An 18,321-nucleotide genomic window follows, 5' to 3' on the forward strand; every position below is an offset into this window, starting at 1 on the left:
AATTTGGGTAGTATATAATTCCCTCGATTTTTTTAAGATGTAAATCTCTCATTTCTTCAAGTATTTCTATTTCTCTAGGGTTTCCAAAAACATAAAGCTCTCACTCATTCGGATAGTTTTGGTCATAATTCCATTAGGTTTTCTAAGGCATAAATCTCTCGCTCATTAAAATTCTAGATACCTACATTAAAAAAAAGTAATTGCAAAAGTTAAAGATGTATTTACTATTTAGTATTTATCTTTACTTGAAAAATAAAAGACAGATACAACCTTTTTCGACAGATAAAGCCAAAACAAATGGTAAAATGTCCAAAATGCCCCCTCTGATCCTCAACGTGTTGCCCTCATCCCTTCTCTGCAAAGACTGTATATAGCTCTAACTCCCTCGGCGCACGTTAGCCACCACTAACACTAATTTCGCACAGCTCTCTCTCTCTCTCTCTCTCTCTCTCTGCGAAGAGAAGAGAGCAAAGAAAACCAAAATTGCCTTATTAGGAAAAGATCTGGTGGGCCCGCCCACAGCTTAGCATTGCCTCTTACCCCATTTTATTATTATTATTATTATTTATTTATTTTTCAAGGCTCAATCCGTTACCGAATGTGTACATATACGAAGTCCCATATATACAACTTTGCAGCACAATTTCACACTCACAAAAATAGAGAGAGAAACCGAAGCTTTAAAAATTCATTCAGTCTCTCACTTCGGTAAGTCTCTTCGTTTACTTTTTCTCACTTTCTTATTCGCTGTTTGGCTGCTGAGAAAGTTTTCGAAAATTTTGTTGTGGAAATTGTTTTTGTTGCTTTTAAGCTTTTAGTATTTGTGTGTCTCTCTACGTGTATTTTTAAAAATTTTTTTTTTTTTTTAAAATTTCATTTTCTTTTGCTTCATTGTTTGGTACAGAGAAACTGTGGAACTGAGCTAAATGATTGCATTGCGTTGAGCTGAGTTGAGTTGATTTTTGTTTCGGTGAAAGGCTTGTTTTGACTTTGTAGTTTTCCATGCGTTTTTCTCTGGAAACAAACAGGCTAAAATGTGTCAGATCTTTTGCTTAAATGCTTGATGAGTGCTCATTTTCATGTGTTTGAGTGATTTTATGTGTTAGTGTTTGCTAATGTAGGTGTTAGTGAATGATTTACTGAGTTATTGCTGTTTTAGTTAGTTGTGGCTCTTGTGAGCCATGGTTGATTATGGTTAGGTTCGACTATTTTGGTCCAATATAGTAGCTTTACTAGTCTAGGGGGAAAAAAACAAGGAAAACAAGTTTTACCTTCTGTTTGGTTCCCGAGAAAATGGAGGAAAAAAGTGTGAATGTTTGTATATTTTAGCAATAATGAGAAAGAAGAATGGTTACCACAGTAACCACACACGCACTAAATGAGCAGCATGCCCGTTTGCATGGATTAATTGATAAAATGATTGTAAAATTAACAAAAAAAAAAAAAATTATATTAATGAATTTTCCTAGATATGAATGATTTACTGAGTTACTACTGTTTTAGTTAGGTTAGTTGTGACTTGTGAACTATGGTTGATTGTGGTTAGGTTCAACAATTTTGGTCCAATATAGTTGCTATACTTTTCTAGGAAAAAAAAAAGGGAAAACAAGTTTCACCTTCTGTTTGGTTCCCGAGAAACTTGGGGAAAAAAGTGTGAATGTTTTGTATATTTTAGCAATAGTGAAAGGAGAACGGTTACTACACACACACACACACACGCTAAATGAGCAGTATGCCTATTTCAATGCATGGATTAATTAATAAAATGATTGTTAAATTAACAATTTATATTAACAAAATTTCCTAAATATGAATTTGTATTGATCTAGAAATCATTATAAATAAAAAGAGAAATATCAATTTGTATTAAATAGAAATTTTTGTAGCAAAAGTTTCTAATGGAATAAAGTAGGATATGTGTGTGTATGTGTCATATACAAGGAAAATGCTAGAAACAAAAAGAAATTTAATTTTAGAGTGCTATGGTTTTTGTTGTTGGTCAATGTTATAGTGTGTATTTGTTTGGGTTTAGTGTTTGATTCTTGTTTTCTTTGTGTCCTAAATTGTATGGCTATGATGTGGGGTATGTGTGAAATAGTTGGAGCTAGTTGAAAGTGAAATTGGGTGAGCACAGTTCCATTAAATATTTGCTAAGAGTACTCTTGTCTGTTAAGGCAGAATTAAGAATGCAATTATGAGGTTATTAAGAGACTTTGGTCTTTGTTTTAAATCAAGGGTGTGTTAGTTCACTGATAAAACTTATTCTAACAGATGGTTGTGAGTTAATGGTCAAATCCAATCATTCCCTAACACAAGTGTGATTATTGTGGGGGAATTAAGATTTGTTCATCAATAGTTTTGTACTTTAGTTTTGGTGATTGTGGGAGTTGAAGGATATGGAAGAGTATGAGAACTGAGATGGAACAGGATATGGCGGGCCACTGACCATAGTGCACGAAACCACCTAGCAATAGCATTGCTCACCTATTTAACTTATGTAGATTCTGTAGTAAGTTGTAAAATAGATGATTTATACAGGGCTAAAAAGTCCCATAAACTAAATGTCTTTGATTTTACTTGAGGAATGAGAACTCAAATGCCAACTTAAATCATTAATCCCATTACACCAGGCTCTGGAGCTATCTGCATATGGATCTCTGTTTTACTTTATACATATCTGAGTGTCTTCTGCTTTATTGTAAAAGCAGCTTGTCTTTTTTCTGTTGGCACATTCATTTTACTCCTTAAGTTATGGTATTCGAACGGTATTTCTTCTTATGGGTGGAGGATTGGCCTTTTAGATTATGCTGAATTCTTTGCCTTATAGCTCAATTGATACCTCTTAGTGTTTACAACAAAGACATCCAAAGTTCAAATACCCCCACACTCAGCTATTGAATTATCAAAAGAAAAAAAAGTTTATACTGGGTTTGTTTACTTTCTGTGACATGATCTAGAGGACAGATAGTTGTTGGGTTACAGTTTCTGTTTTGGATATATGGTCAAGTAATACTTAACATGAGTTCTTCCATTTATGTTTTATCTTCAAATTAATTTTTCATTCTGTTTCTAGGATCATAGCTGATTTTTCTGGCATGGGCTTGGAGGAAAGACCTATGGATCTACACAAGAAGAATGACAAAACTGACCAAACAGGGACTATATGCGTGCATGCCTTTTCTGATCTAACCTATATTTCTCCAGTGGTATTCTTATACCTCCTGAAAGAATGTTATACTCATGGTATGATTTTTCTTCCAATCATCACTAGTTTCATTCAATCATGCAACTGCTTTGGATGCCTATTGGAAATTAAACTGTCTCCTTTTCTTTATATTTTTTGTGTTGAAAGTATTTGCTCTGAGCTTCTAACCTTAAACTGGTTGTTTGGATGGGGATTATGCTATAAATTGAAATGGGAATAAATTAGGAGATTCGCTCTAAGGAAAAAAAAGGAGGAAATAGTTTTGTTCTTCTCTCCCAAAGGAAAAGCATTCTACCCGTTTTTGGGCGGAATGCTTGATTTGCTTCATTAAATATGGTGAAATTTTATAGAGAAGAATACATAAAATCCCCATGGTTTTTCCTTAAAACATGGAATCCCCTTGAGGTTTTGAGTGTAACACTTAGCCCCTTGTGGTATTGTTGTGTAATACTTAACCTCCAGGGCATTTCTGTTCCCTAAGGTTTTTGAGTGTAACACCCAGCCCCTTGTGATATTGTTTTATGTGAAAATTTACATTTTTACATAAAACAAAATCATAGGGGCCTTTTGTGTTTCACTCAAAAACTTCAAAAGAGTAAGTGCAATACAATTAACAGTTTACACATAAAACATTACCACATGGCGGTTTAGTTTTGCACTCAAAACTTAGGTGGGTTTGTGTTTTCTGGAGAAACCATAGTGGGCTTTGTGTACTTTCCCCAAATTTATATTTATCCCTCTTTCTTTAAAAGCCATAATAAAAAGAGAAGTAGCTAATAGTCAAATTATTTTTTAAAAAAGTTTAACTTTCAATTCCTTTCTTTATAAGTTCCCAAACACACTAGAAGGAGAATACCACAATCCCTTCTATTCATCTAAATTCATTTTTCCTTATCATCCCTTCAAGCTAGTGTGGTGGTATACTGCAAGACTCATTGTTGGAACACGGCTAAATGTCACCCTGCTTGGATGCTCTTGGTGTCATAAAGTTGGTCTTAGTAGAGTGATTTGAAATATTTTTCCCTACAGAAATGAGGTATGGTCTAATACTTTGGTCTTGTTATTGAACCTAATTTTTAGGTTATATGGTTAGATCAGCTTCGTGTAGGTCAAGTTTTTTTACAACTCACTGCAGTGTCCTCTGGATCTTGCTGGTTTCCTAATATTTCTAGGACACCTCCACATCGCAATTCATTTTTGGGACCTTGTTTGGTTGGCCTTTTAGTGCACGTATTTTGTAGGACTGTTTTTTCAGTATTTCATTCCATGCTTCCTTTTGCATAATTGTTTCTTGTTGATTCCATTTCATAGGCACATTGAAGGCAACTACTAAGTTCCGAGCTCTTCAAAATCAAGTTTATCAAGTGCTGCATAATGATCCGCAACCTGGACCATCTACTTTTGTTATTCAATGTCTCTATGTCTTGCCCATATTTGGCATATATTGTGAAGGCTTCAGTCATCTTATAGTATCTGCTCTACGTCGTTACCTTAAATTAGCAACCAACCAAGCAGATTCCTTGGAGGCAAAAGACCTTGCTGGTCAATTATTTCTTGATATTGTAGGGGGCTTTCTCAACCATGATGAGAGGATTGTTGTAAAGATTCTTGAAGTCTTTGATGTCAAATTAATCAACATTGGGAAATTCATGTGCCATGCAAGGGAAATGAATGATTCTAGCGGTGATGCAGCAAAGAAATTTGTTGAGCAATACATTTTTGGATTGGTAGAATCCCAGTCATACATGACAGCGGTCTCACTATTAGAGCAATTTTCCATCCGCCAGTCTGGAAAGTCTTTTCTATTTACTATGCTACAGAGCAAAGAATTCAAAGCTGCAGACAAGTGGGCAACATTTATGGGAAAACAAATGTTATGTGTACTTGTTCAGGAATACATTGATAGGAACTTGCTAAAGCATGCATACGATATTATAAAGAAAAACAATCTCCGCCAGGAGTTTCCTGATGTATATCACAAGTGTAAAGAAAGGTATCTTAAACAGTTTATATATTCTTCTGACCCATTCAACTCTTTCTCTTGGTAAAATTCCGTTTGATATATTTTGAACACCCTTAGTCCCACCTTTACCTGAAAAAAATTAAAAATAAGAATGAATATTCAACATTGCAGCTCACTGAAGAAGCTAGCAGAAAAAGGATGTTGGGAAGTTGCAGAGGCAAAGACAAATGGTGATAGACAACTTCTTGAATATTTGGTTAGTAGCTTTTGGCATGAGTAACCTTTACATTTTTCTATCTTGCTTTTACTTCCTTTTAGCTGAGGTTTGTCAAAACAATGGTGGTAAGACCTATAAAAATTGTAGTATTATTGTTTGGAGCTATAGTTACAATTTATTCATTTGATATGCTCCCTTCTTTTTTGGGTTATTTTCTCTACATTATATACATTGATTCTATTATATTTTTAAGATTTATTTGGCAATGGAAGCTGGGTACTCAGAGAAGGTCGATGAACTGTGTGATCGATACTCCCTTACCGGTTTTCTAGATGTCAAAGGTATGTTCTATTTTCCACGGTCATTAATGTCTTTATACTTGGGCATTCTTTAATTTCATTTGTGCCATCAACAATGGCTGGAGATTAGCCTCTTTTAGATAATTCAAAAATATTTCTTCACATTTAGCCTCAACCAATGCTGCAGCTTTCGGCCTCCTCATTGTTTTTTAATCCTAAAATTTTATATCTTCATTCCTTCTGGTAGTGCATTTACTGGTTTGCATTGCTCCTAAATGCACCACCTTAATATTTCCTCCCATTTCCATAGTTATGTGACCTTTAACTTGTCATGCACGTAACAAACTCAAGCTATGATACCTTCTTTGAATTTTCTTTTCTTTTAAGTTAATCTGTTTTTTTGCATCTCATACTTTTGATTAAAGCTCCTTTAATTATAATTGCTCTCATCTACCCCTACAATCAACAAAAGATAAACACAAACTGTGCTCAAAGCATCTTCATCATATGAAGAAAAAGAACAAAAGGAATCAAATCATTTTTGATAGTTACAATGGGGAGAGGGGATTTAATTATCAAAAAAAAAAAAAAAATGGGGAGAGGGGATTTAAGCCCTGGATCTCTTGGAAAGACTGGGAGGTGCCAACCAGTTGAGCTAACAAGGCTCTTGGCCAAAAGGAATCAAATCATTACAAGCATGAAATGTTGTCTTTAACCTTTTATTGTTAAGTCTTACTTATCAATCTTTTTGGAGATGCCTATTATTCTCTGCTCTAGTGAAATTTCTAATCCATCTTAGACATATCTTTGCTTCTCGGCTTAATCTAATAAATGTGTCATTGCTGATACCCAACTTTTTTGATGCAGAGCTGGTAGGGTAGAAAATAGAAATATAAAGATGAAAATAGGGAATGGGTCACAAGACTCTAGGCTTCACCTCCTAAGATTACCTAGAGTGTGTTTGGCATGAGCTTATAAGTTCAGTTTTTAGCTTTTAGCTTTTCTTAGCTTCTATGTACGGCTTTTTAAAACCTTACATTTTTCCCGCATTTTCTCACATTTTTAAATTTTTTCCAAGGTACAAGTATACTTTAGCACACTTTTAGCAAAAAAATTTCAGTTTCAGCTAAATAGGCTGTTCCCAAACAGACCCTTAGAATCACCCCAAGCTGTAGGGAAATCTCAAATCAGAAAATTCTTATTCAAATTGCACTACTCAAACTATTGCTGGAGCCTCTTTTAAATAGGCTTCAAGGCATCATCGGTGGAGTCACAATCAAACCACAATTACATTACATAAAATTCTCAACCACAATAAAGCCCAAATTCAAATTGAAATCTGGTGTCTCAAACCTAATAAAATAAACATTAATTCTGGTTGCATTTCCTGCATCATTTTTGCTCCTTGGAATATAGCTAGTATTTTGCTTCTTTGCAGCAATAATAAGGCATTGCATAGAATAGCATTTTGTGGCCCTTTATATCCAAAGGAACTTGTTTTACTTTATGTTCATCTAAAGGAACTTGTTTTACTTCATTTCAATTCTGAAGTATGACTTGTAAATGTGAGCATTGTATCTTGGTTTTCTTTGTTGAATACACACAAACAGACCCTTATGTGTTACTGTTTGATGTTTTACAGTGCCTGAGGCAAGTCTTCTGCAAAATCGTTTTCTGCATCTTAATGAGTTAGCTGTAGAAGAAATCATATGGGTTGATGAAGTTGATGGTTTGTGTAATGCAACGTGCCATATTGAGGGGTGTAAAGTCTTGGGTCTTGATTGTGAATGGAAGCCCAATTATGAAAAGGGGAGCAAACCAAACAAGGTAATCAGCTTGATCTTCTATTTCTCTCTCTCTGGGTTTCTATACTGTATCCTTAATATCTATATATATGTTGTCATGTTACTATTTTATTAGAAAAAAAGAAAAAGGTGCATATTTGAAAAATCATGGAGTTATTACATTGGAAGTATTTTCACTTACCTATGCATTTTGCACTTTAAAACTACTGAAGTAGTTTTGTGCACTTACAGGTTGTCATATTAATATTGGGCCTTGAATTTAATCATTCCTTTCTTCCTTAAATTTAGCATATATATTACTTTAGTTCTTTATCTTACAATATATAGTAGTTTAACCTAGGTTAGATTGACATTTGGTGGAAGGCCAATTTTTCTTTAGTTCAGATCTTGCATTAAATTTATGGGTTATTTCATCAATGTATTCTGATATTGAGTAGAAACCTAGTTCAATTTATTCTCAACCCCCCTCCCCCCCTCTCTCCAAAGTGAATAACAGCCATTTTTGGAACATCAAATACAACAGAAGGTGGAATGCTAGATGAGGATGTATCTTTCTACAAGTGCAGTAGCAGTGGAGTAGGAAGTCTGTTAGTATTGATGTTGTAGCACCTGGGGTTAAATGGGTTTGATTTGACTACTAAAAGTGTGGGTTGTCAGTTGTCTAGATTATTGTTTTAGGTTAATGGTAAGAAAAATATACAAAAATGATGAATAAAAAGGTGAATTTGAAGTGAAGGACAAAAAGAGTTGACCTTGTACCTCAATTCTTTGGGGTAAAATCACAAAAATGACCATGCATGGTTGGGAGATGTTTATTAGTGTGGTATATCTGTTGTCATCCACAATCAGATGGATGGTTATGATGTTTTGTCCCTTGCAAGAATTTGCTCTTGCCCATCATGATACTTGGAGAATGCTGCATCGTTTGATTCTGCATTTTTTGTTCCCTTTGTTAGTGTTAGAATTGTGCTGTTAAATGATTTAATTTACCAACAGTTTGTAAAAATGACTTTGTTCCATGTTTCAGGTGTCTATCATGCAGATTGCTTCTGATAAGATGGTTTTCATCTTTGATCTGATAAAGTTATTCGAAGATGTGCCTGACGTCTTAGACAACTGTCTGGCCCGCATTTTGCAGTCCCCTAGCATTCTAAAACTTGGTACGAGAAATCTAGATGCATTAGTATGGTAGAATGACTTGTGAAATCATAGCAATGAGTTCTAGCTCAAATGGCACCTCCTCCACTTACAAGAAAGGGTGGAGAGTAAGGTTGTCGGTTCAAAACCCACTTACCAAAAAAAGAAAAAGAATTGACTCTGCAAAGCCTTCTAGAAATGTATATCTTCAAAAGAATTTATCTAATCTATGATTCTGAAACCTAAAAATCCTTGTAATCCCTGTGATTTTTTACATTTGTTTCAATTGACTGTGTAAACGACTTTTAGGAAAGGTTAATCAAATTATTGGATAGGAAATAGTTGGGGGCATAGGTGTTTCTGTGAGATGTGAGTTTTGTTTGTAATGTTATGGTGTGGTTGGGAATTTCATCTATACTACAATATCTTGTTCTTGTTTTGTCAGCATTTATATGGACATGGCTGATTTTTTATTTATGTACCTTGTAGGCTATAATTTTCAATGTGATGTAAGGCAGTTGGCTCATTCATATGGAGATTTGGAGTGTTTCAAGCACTTTGAAATGCTACTGGACGTTCAGAATGTGTTTAAAGAACCTCGAGGTGGCCTATCTGGGCTTGCAAAGGTAAATTAAGCATTTAATTTGCTTCAGCTCCTTGTGTAATCTCCTGTAATCATTGGACATAATCTCTTGGTGATTATTGCATACTAGAAAATATTGGGAGCTGGTTTGAACAAGACAAGACGTAATAGCAACTGGGAGCAACGACCTTTGACTAAGAATCAGGTAACTTCATTTTCTTATGTTCTGTAACAATTTAACTTCCTGTAACTGCATGAGGAAGACCATTAGGAAAGAGAAGTACATAAACCTACTCCTGTAGGGCAAAGTAAAAGATCTCCTTTCCCTTCCACTTTCAATCAGCATCTATTCATGCTTGCAGTCCAATAATATCTGGTCTTATCCCAGAAAAGATGCATCAAATAAAATATGTATTGCGATGTGAAACTATCTAGTACAACCCCCATTAAACGTAAATAAAGAGCTCTTGCATATCTATTACGTAGTGGATTTGGAACAAACAGAGATGGCTGCTTGCCATTTGGGAACTCATTAACTTCTTATTTTTCCAAACTGGACATATTTCATAACATGGGAAAGGAAAAGACTTTTCACATATTCCATGCAAAGTAAAAGTTTAGTTAGAATTGTTTGAATCTAAGGTCTTATTACTTTTAAGAAATGGGACCTAGTAAATTGCTGTTTGTAGGCATGCATGTTTGGTACTTTCAACTCAAGAGAGCTGATTTTTCTAAGGAGTTGAGTATCTGGTTTTCCTTATAGATTCTATCGTGATTGTAGTTTAAGATCCGAAAATCATTAATGCTTGAACTATAGATTCATCCGTAATAACTATACGAAACTAAAACAATATTTTGGATGCAGCTAGAATATGCTGCTCTGGATGCTGTCGTACTGATTCACATATTCCGCCACGTAGGCAGTCATTCTCCACCTGCTACTGGCACCGAGGGGCATGAAAAAATTGAGTGGAAATCCTACATTGTAAGTATAGATGACAGAACTACCGTCTGCTGGCAAACTATTTAACTTACATCTCTCTCCTCTCCCTTCTTGTTGTATCAAGCTTAATGTTTGAAGAGGACGTGTGTTTTGTATTTGCACATGCATTATCCCATTATGTGTATGTATGTGTGTGATCTCTGTGGTCGTGTTTAGATAATTTAGTACCAGGTCAGAGCACGGGTAATCAGTAGGTTTGCATGAAAGCGTGAATATATGCCACCAACTTTAGGCAGTGTAGAAAAGTTGCATGCATGTGTTTTATTTTGTTAAAGCCTTCTCTATATTCTGGACTAATGACAGGTTTCCCAAATGGATAACATCAAGAAGCCCAAAAAGGGAATGAAAAGTAAAAAGCAGCCAAAAGAAGCTCAGATCGATGAGCATTGTCAATCAAGTTAGTGCAATGTTGCAGAATTTTCAGCCCCAATTGCATTAGTCCATAGTAATCTGTAAATATTTTCATGTAGTTGAAGAAGGCACTGCCATTTAGAACTGTTGCTGTATATATCTGCATGTTTATAATGGGTATTTCTTTATGAAAGAATGAGAGTTCTTCCCTATGCTATTAAGTATATATAATCCGCTATGTAACTTTTTCCCTGCTTCTACTTAAGAAAACAAAATATGTTGGTACAAAATGTGAAAGGGATGACATGTTAGGGAACTGTCCATCTTCTTCGCTGGTTGTGTTTGGGAACTGTTTTCCATGGAAGGAAATACACAGAACTAGGAAGCATTTATCTACTGCCTCCTTATCCCCACTTTTTGATGGGCACCTATATATACTGCCCTTGTATTTTGTTGAAAGAAAAACTCAAAGCTCGTTGGTTTCTATTCTCAGGAACATGTTAGGAAGTCAATCCACTAATTTGCATCACGTTTGGCTCGATTTTATGTTTGTTCTCACTTAAATTGAACAAATTCCTTGAGTTGGCTTGGGACTGTTATATACTTGTAAAAATGCTTGCTTGCTACATTACATTAAAGGGAAAAATGTGAGAATTCGTAGCATTCTATCATATATATGATGATTTCCGATAGCTCAGGCCTTATTCCTCAAATTCACCACTGCTCACTGCTCACTACTAGATCATAGTAGCATAAACTAAAGAGTGAGCTTTTGCCATGTGCTTTCCTCTTTTGCCGCGTCACAATTTATTTTCAAATATTAAGAGCAAAAACTTGGCTATTGTTTTTTAGCTTTTGTACCATGTCAAAACTTCTTTAAAACTTCTTTAAGACCATTTAGTAATAACGTTATAGATTGTAACATCTAACTTTGGTTGAATAAAGTTTTTCTCCTAATTTTACTTTAAAAGGAAATTGATCGTTTAACTTCTATTCGTTTTCAGTTCTATCTTTTAGCCCACTTTGTTTAGTGGGTTGTCGAGTTTCATCTCATACATCGTTCTTTGATATATTTAAAATTATAAATTAAGAAAATAATAAAATGAGTTGAAAAAAAGAGTTAATTTGGTTTTCACTAATTCAGAGAATAAAAAGAACTGGCATATAACCTCCCAAAAAATGATAAAATGATATAAAGAGAAAAATTGGATAATTGTATCAATTATATACTTAGACCATCTCCAATAGACCTTTTTTTTCTCTCCCCAAATTTTGAAGAACCACAACTTGAAATAGGCTCCAAAAGATTAGCAATCAAATAGTCATTATTTTCTGAATTCATACAGTGGCTCTCCACACCGAGGGAGCCATTGCCATACCTTTTTTTTCCAAAAATAAAATATTCATCTCTCCCTTCTTTCTTTTCCCATTTTTCTAAAAAAAGAATAAATAATTGGTAAAGAAAGAATAATTATAAAATACGAAGAATGGAAACTTGAAAAGTTTATTGGAGACTGATTGAAAATGTTATTAACTAAATTAGAGGGGTAAAAAGAATGAGTTGTTGGTTAAAAATTGGGTGAAACTGTTAACCTGTTGGAGCACCAGCATCCTACTAGCAAGAGAAAAGGAAAAAAAGTTTAGACAATTGAATCAATTTTATATATATTACTTACAAAACGTACTAGAGAAACAGTTAGATAAATCTTAGAAACACACACATATATATTCAGTGAAACTAAAAAGAAAAGGAAAAAAAAATCTAGAATCCAGAACGAATGTTTGATGATTCTTGCATTCAAATTCGATAACTTTATATTTAAACTAATAGTAGTATTATTTAACTTGAAAAATTATTTGATTTCCCTTAGCCATTTTATCTTGAAAATTTTGTTTTTGTTTTTCCTCCCTTTATGTTAACTTTTTCTTCGACACTCTTTGTCCTCGTTCAATAGGTCACTTCTTTGAGGAATGAATCTTATGATGTGCCATTAAAGTCATTACCAAATTATTGAATAAAAATATATTTAATTTCTCTTATGTTGACATTTATACTAATATAGAAGAGGATTTTTCTATTTAGATTGGATTTTTATGTGGTTTAAACTTCAAAAATACCCTTAAATATTACGTTTAATTGGGAAAAAAAATTTGAGGACAATTCGGTAAAAATATATCTCCAACTTCATTTAAAATGTCTACAAAATAAGATATTCTTCTACTAATTCATTTATTCAAAATAAACTTATCCCATTTTTTTTAAAGTAAAATTATGACACTGGACCAAAAGAGAAAAAAAAAACAGCATCGCACGCTCGCACACACAAAACAACGGGTATGATAAAAACTAGTGGTAAAAATGTTGTAAAACAACGACCTAAAATATTGTAAAACAAGGACCAAAGAAATTGGAGAAGAATTTTGACCAGTAAATGCCATCCCCTGAATTCATGATCTATCTTAAAGCCTACACTCTCCTCCAACACACAAAAAAAAAAAAACACATCTTTTCTCTCCACCTCTCTTTCCCTTTATTAAAGGAATTTTTATTACCAAACCTTTATGCTCTTCCTCTGTCTCTATCTCTGTCTCTGTCTCTCCCTCTCTTTATCTCTATGTCCCTTTAACAAACATCCTTGGGGGCATGAAATAAAAGGAAAAGAGGAGAGATAGAGGATAGAGATGGAGCATAGCCGGTACCGATCCAATAGAGCCGGAGGCCGGAACCAAGGGATCCTGACAGTGAGGAACTTAGCCGAAAACAAAATTTATGTTGGCTGCCGGCCTCCATTTGATCCTCGCATGATAAATCAACATGGGACTAATAAGTCGTCAAGGACATCCTCTACCTTAGCAGTGAAGAAATGGTGGAATGATCCTGAGTCAAAGAGGAGAAGGAGAGCTGCCAAATATATGCTCTATAGCACTGAATTAGGAAGGATCAAGAGTTCTTGAAAGTAAGGGTACTGTTGCACATCTATTATGTAGTGGATTTGGAGCAAACAGAAATGGCTGCTCGTCCATATCAAGTTTTTTGGTTTTCAATGAGTCATGCCAGGCTCTGTGGTGGGGTTGTTATTTTGTTGGAATCACTGGCTTGGAAATCATAATTCAGATTTTTGGAATTTGATTTCCAGACTGTTCGTCGTTTCTTTGAGGATACTGAAAATACGTTGGTTGAGTTAAAAGATTTTTGTTAGCGTAGTCTTTTTTTTATTGGTTTCGGTGCCGGTTTTCTAGTATTGTTCCTCTCTTAGAATAGCCTCTTGATTTCTTTTTTTCTCTGTTATTGCTTTCCTGTGTTCATCATTATGAACACCTTGTATTTTCCTTTCCTTTTTTTCATCAATAATATTACTCTTATTACCAATCAAAAAAAGAAAAAAGAAATGGCTGCTCGTCATTTGAGAACTTATTAACTTCTTATTTTCCAAACTGTACATATTTCATAAGATGGGAAAGGAAAAGACTTTTCACATATTCCACGCAAAGTAAAATTTTAGTTAGAATTTTTTGAATCTAAGGTCTTATTACTTTTAAGAAATGGGGCCTAGGAAATTGCTGTCTGTGGGCATGTGTGTTTGGTACTTTCAACTCAAGAGAGCTGATTTTTCTAAGGACTTGAGAATCTGGTTTTCCTTAAAGAATCTATCATGATTGAAGTTTAAATTCTGAAAATCATTAATGCTTGATCTATAGATTTATCCGAAATAACTATACTTTTTGGAAACTAAAACAATATCTTGGGTGCAGAGCTACAATAAGCTGCTCTGGATGCTGCCGTACTGATTCACATATTGCCAGGTCAGAGCACTGGTAATCAGTAGGGGTTTGGTTTGCATGAAACTGATGAAAGCGTGAATATACGCCATGTTACCAACTTTAGGCAGTGTAGAAAAGTTGCATGCATGTGTTTTATTTTGTTAAAGCCATCTCTATATTTTGGACTAATGACAGGTTTCCCAAATGGATAACATCAAGAAGCCTAAAAAGGGAATGAAAAGTAAAAAGCAACCAAAAGAAGCTCAGATCGATGAGCATTGTCAATCTAGTTAGTGCAATGTTGCAGAATTTTCAGCCCCAATTGCATTAGTCCATAGTAATCTGTAAATATTTTCATGTAGTTGAACTGTTGAAGAAGGCACTGCCATTTAGAACTGTTGCTGTATATATCTGCATGTTTATAATGGGTATTTCTCTATGAAAGAACGAGAGTTCTTCTTCACTAGCTATACTATTAACTATATATAATCTGCTATATGACTTTCTCTTTGCTTCTCCTTAAGAAAACAAAATATGTCGGTACAAAATCTGAAGGGGATGACACTTGTCCTATACAGAACTAGGAAGCATTTTCTACTGCCTCCTTATCCCCACCTTTTGAGGGGCACCTATATATTATATCCTGCCCTTGTAGGCTAGTATTTTGCAAAGCTTTGTTGGTTCCCATTCTCAGGAACATGTTAGGAACTCAATCCGCTAATTGCGTCACTGCTTGATTTTATGTTTGTTCTCACTTAAATTGAACAAATTCCTTGAGTTGGCTTGGGACCGTTATATAATAGTAAAAATGTTTGCCACATTAAAGGGAAAATGTAAGAATTCGTAGCATTCTATTATTTATATATATATATATATATACATATACACACACTAGTATGTAGATTCGTGTATATGTACGGGTACAATTAAAAACAATTACAAGGTTCAAATTATAAATTTTTTTGTAGAAATGATTCAAATTATACATGACATTAGTTTACACTTTTTTTAAACCATATATTTCTAAAATATGTAATGGTATATATATATATATATATATATATGATTTAGAATTGAATTGGTTTTAGACTCTTCAGTTTTTGTACTCAATAATTCACTTACCACAAAAAGTAAAAACTTAGATAGACACATGATAGAAATCAGACTTCGATTGAAATCCAATTTATAATCTAATAGGATTTAGGCTCCTCTATTTTTACAATCAATATTCACTAGGTATAAAATTAAAAATTAAATGGGGCACATGTTGCAAATTGATTTTATCAATGGTGATGAAGCCAGAAATTTTTTTCAAGGGGGACAAACTATATATATATTTATACATACACATAAAAAATGTTTGTAACATGATTTAACATATGTTATTTTCTTACATTTTTAAATTATTTACATCTTTTTTTTAGATGTAAATATGATTGATGTTGACGGTTTGGCTATTGGAGACACCATGCCAACAACTAGCATTGGAGGTTCGATAATTGGAGTCATCGTTTCGATGGCTTGAGACACCATTCTGGCCACCAATGTTGGTGGTCCAATCATCGGAGACACAACTCCAACGACACTCAGAATCAGTTTGCATATGCATTGGCTACTTTGCCCTCCATAGTTGAGATACTTGAGGGAGTATGGACACGTCCTTCGAAGATTGAACAAAAGTATCAAGAAACAAAAACTAATACATGAAGAAAATAGGAGACATGGCTTTGCATGGAATGCAACTGCTAATGATTGGTTGTATCGGCATTCTGTCCAGAACAGAAGTATCGCATTTAAGCAGCATGAATCACTATTAAACCCAACAAATTCCTTATCTATTTGGAACAAATGAGGGTTGTTCCTTAATGAATCGTTTCTCCTTGCATGCAATTACACATTTGGGAGTCACAAACTATGGGTTGCAATTATGTTCTCAGCATTTCCTTGGATGGAGAAATAACAATTTCAATGCCTATTATAATCACTAGTTACGACCAATTTGGCGTTAGTGATACCATTGTGACATTGCCTTTGTAATAGAAGAAAATCATTCAATTTTTCAACATTATGTCTTCGAAGTTTGCATAGTTCCAAGACTATTCTACACACACACACAAGCACCCACTTAAAATATGTTTGCAACATGATTTAACATATGTTATTTTCTTACATTTCATAAAGTATTTACATCAAGTGTATATAACATTAACAAAACTTAAAGACTCTTAACTCCTAACCATGAAATCCACATTTATGATTTCTTTTAAAAGGAAAAAAAAATTGTCTGTATCTCTAATTTTCTAAAAACATTAAAAAATAAATAAATAAGGTTTTTACTAAATATATTTATAAACTTTTCTATTTAATACTCCCTTCGTCTCACTTTGTTTGTCCTCTATTGCATCTTGGGATGTCCCAAAATATTGTCCTATTTTTAAAAATAAAAGTCATTAATTTACTAATGTTCCAATTATATCCCTATTAATTTACTAATTTAATTTTTTGATAAATTTATTTAAGGGTAGTTTTGGAAACTTATATATTTTTAAAAGGTAGACAAGACAATAAATAATGTTCTCTTAAAAAGCTTGACTTTTCAAACAGGACAAACAAAATGGGACGGAGGAAGTATTATATTATAGATGTTTATATCGGTGATACAACATTTCCATAAACTCTTTAATAAGAAAATAAAAAAATAAACATTTGCATAAACATAAATGTTGTGCAATAAAATTGATTCATGATTCAATTATTATTTGACAATTATTATAACTAGGCTTACAGTTCCGATGAACCTAAATTGATTGGGTTGACTTTACCTTAGATACTTTTTCGTAAAATGTCATTTAGAGTCAATTTTTTAAAACTTATTTAAGACCATTTAGTAATAACATTATATATTGTACCATCTTATTTTGGGCTGATTTTAAGTTTTTCTCCCAATTTTACTTTTAAAAAATATGGGTAAATTATTAAATTACAAATTACCCACATGTGGTTTAGTCGAAATTTAAGTCTCCTACTTGTGGTTTGAAATTTGACATTTTATACATCTGAGACTAACTTAGTTAGATTGTTGTAACTCACATATGTTAAACACATGACTAAATATGTAATTTTGCTCATCTTTTACGTGTCTTTTCTCCAAAAACATAAAAATACAGGATCAAATAAGATAAAAAAGAATTCAACGGAACACTTGCATCATAGGATTTCAAACCATAGATAGGTAACTTAAATTTTGGTCAAACCACAGGTAGGTAAAGTGTCAAATTTTAAACTATAGGTAAGTAACTTAAATTTTAGCCAAATCACAAGTGGGTAAATTGTAATTTGTCCTAAAAAAATTGATCATTTAACCTTCATTCATTTTCAATGCTATCTTTCAGCTCACTTCTTTTAGTGGGTTGTTGTCAAGTGCCGTCTTATACATCATACTTTGATATATTTAAAATTTTAAATTAAGAAAATAATAAAATGATAATAAAAATGTGAAAAAAGGAGTTAATTTGGTTTTCACTAATTCAAAGAAAAATGATAAAATGATATAAAGAGAGAGGTTGGATAATTGTATCAATTATATACTTAGAGCATTCTCCAATAGAAAAATTAAACCTCTTTTCTCTCCAAATTTCGAAGAACTACAACTTGAAAATTGAAATAGGCTCCAACAGATTATATATAGCGGCTCTCCACACCAAGAGAGCCACTGCAATACTTTTTTCTTTTTCTTTTGTCCTTAAAAATAAAATATTCATCTCTCCCTCCTTTCTTTCCCATTTTCCTAAAAAAAGAATAAATAAATGGTAACAAAAGAATAATTAAAAAATAGAGAGAATGGAAACTTGAAAAGTTTATTCGAGACTGATTTGAAAATGTGATTAGCTAAATTAGAGGTAAAAAAGAAAAGAAAAAAAAGAATGAGTTGTTGGTTAACATTTAGGTGAAACAGCTAATCTGTTGGAGCACCAGCATCCTAGCTACTAGCGAGAG

At 33.5% G+C, this 18,321-nt stretch overlaps 1 protein-coding gene across 2 annotated transcripts; it reads left to right on the forward strand.

Annotated features, from left to right (window-relative positions):
• The first annotated feature begins 407 nt into the window (after nt 1-407).
• LOC126716841 (uncharacterized) lies at nt 408-14,772 on the forward strand. 2 transcript variants are annotated; one of them, XM_050417841.1, is made up of 11 exons: nt 408-708; nt 3,074-3,243; nt 4,517-5,198; nt 5,340-5,424; nt 5,639-5,726; nt 7,327-7,511; nt 8,517-8,649; nt 9,116-9,252; nt 9,340-9,414; nt 10,075-10,194; nt 14,521-14,772. In XM_050417841.1, exons 1-11 carry the CDS (start codon nt 599-601, stop codon nt 14,617-14,619), a joined length of 1,884 nt encoding a protein of 627 aa, XP_050273798.1. In that variant the 5' UTR covers nt 408-598; the 3' UTR covers nt 14,620-14,772. The 2 variants fall into 2 exon arrangements, with proteins under 2 accessions (XP_050273798.1, XP_050273797.1); XM_050417840.1 differs by lacking the exon at nt 14,521-14,772 and adding an exon at nt 10,516-11,075 and having other exon boundaries at nt 410-708.
• Nucleotides 14,773-18,321: the final 3,549 nt, after the last annotated feature.

This window comes from Quercus robur, chromosome 3 (assembly GCF_932294415.1).
Source record: "Quercus robur chromosome 3, dhQueRobu3.1, whole genome shotgun sequence".
Lineage (NCBI taxonomy): Eukaryota > Viridiplantae > Streptophyta > Magnoliopsida > Fagales > Fagaceae > Quercus > Quercus robur.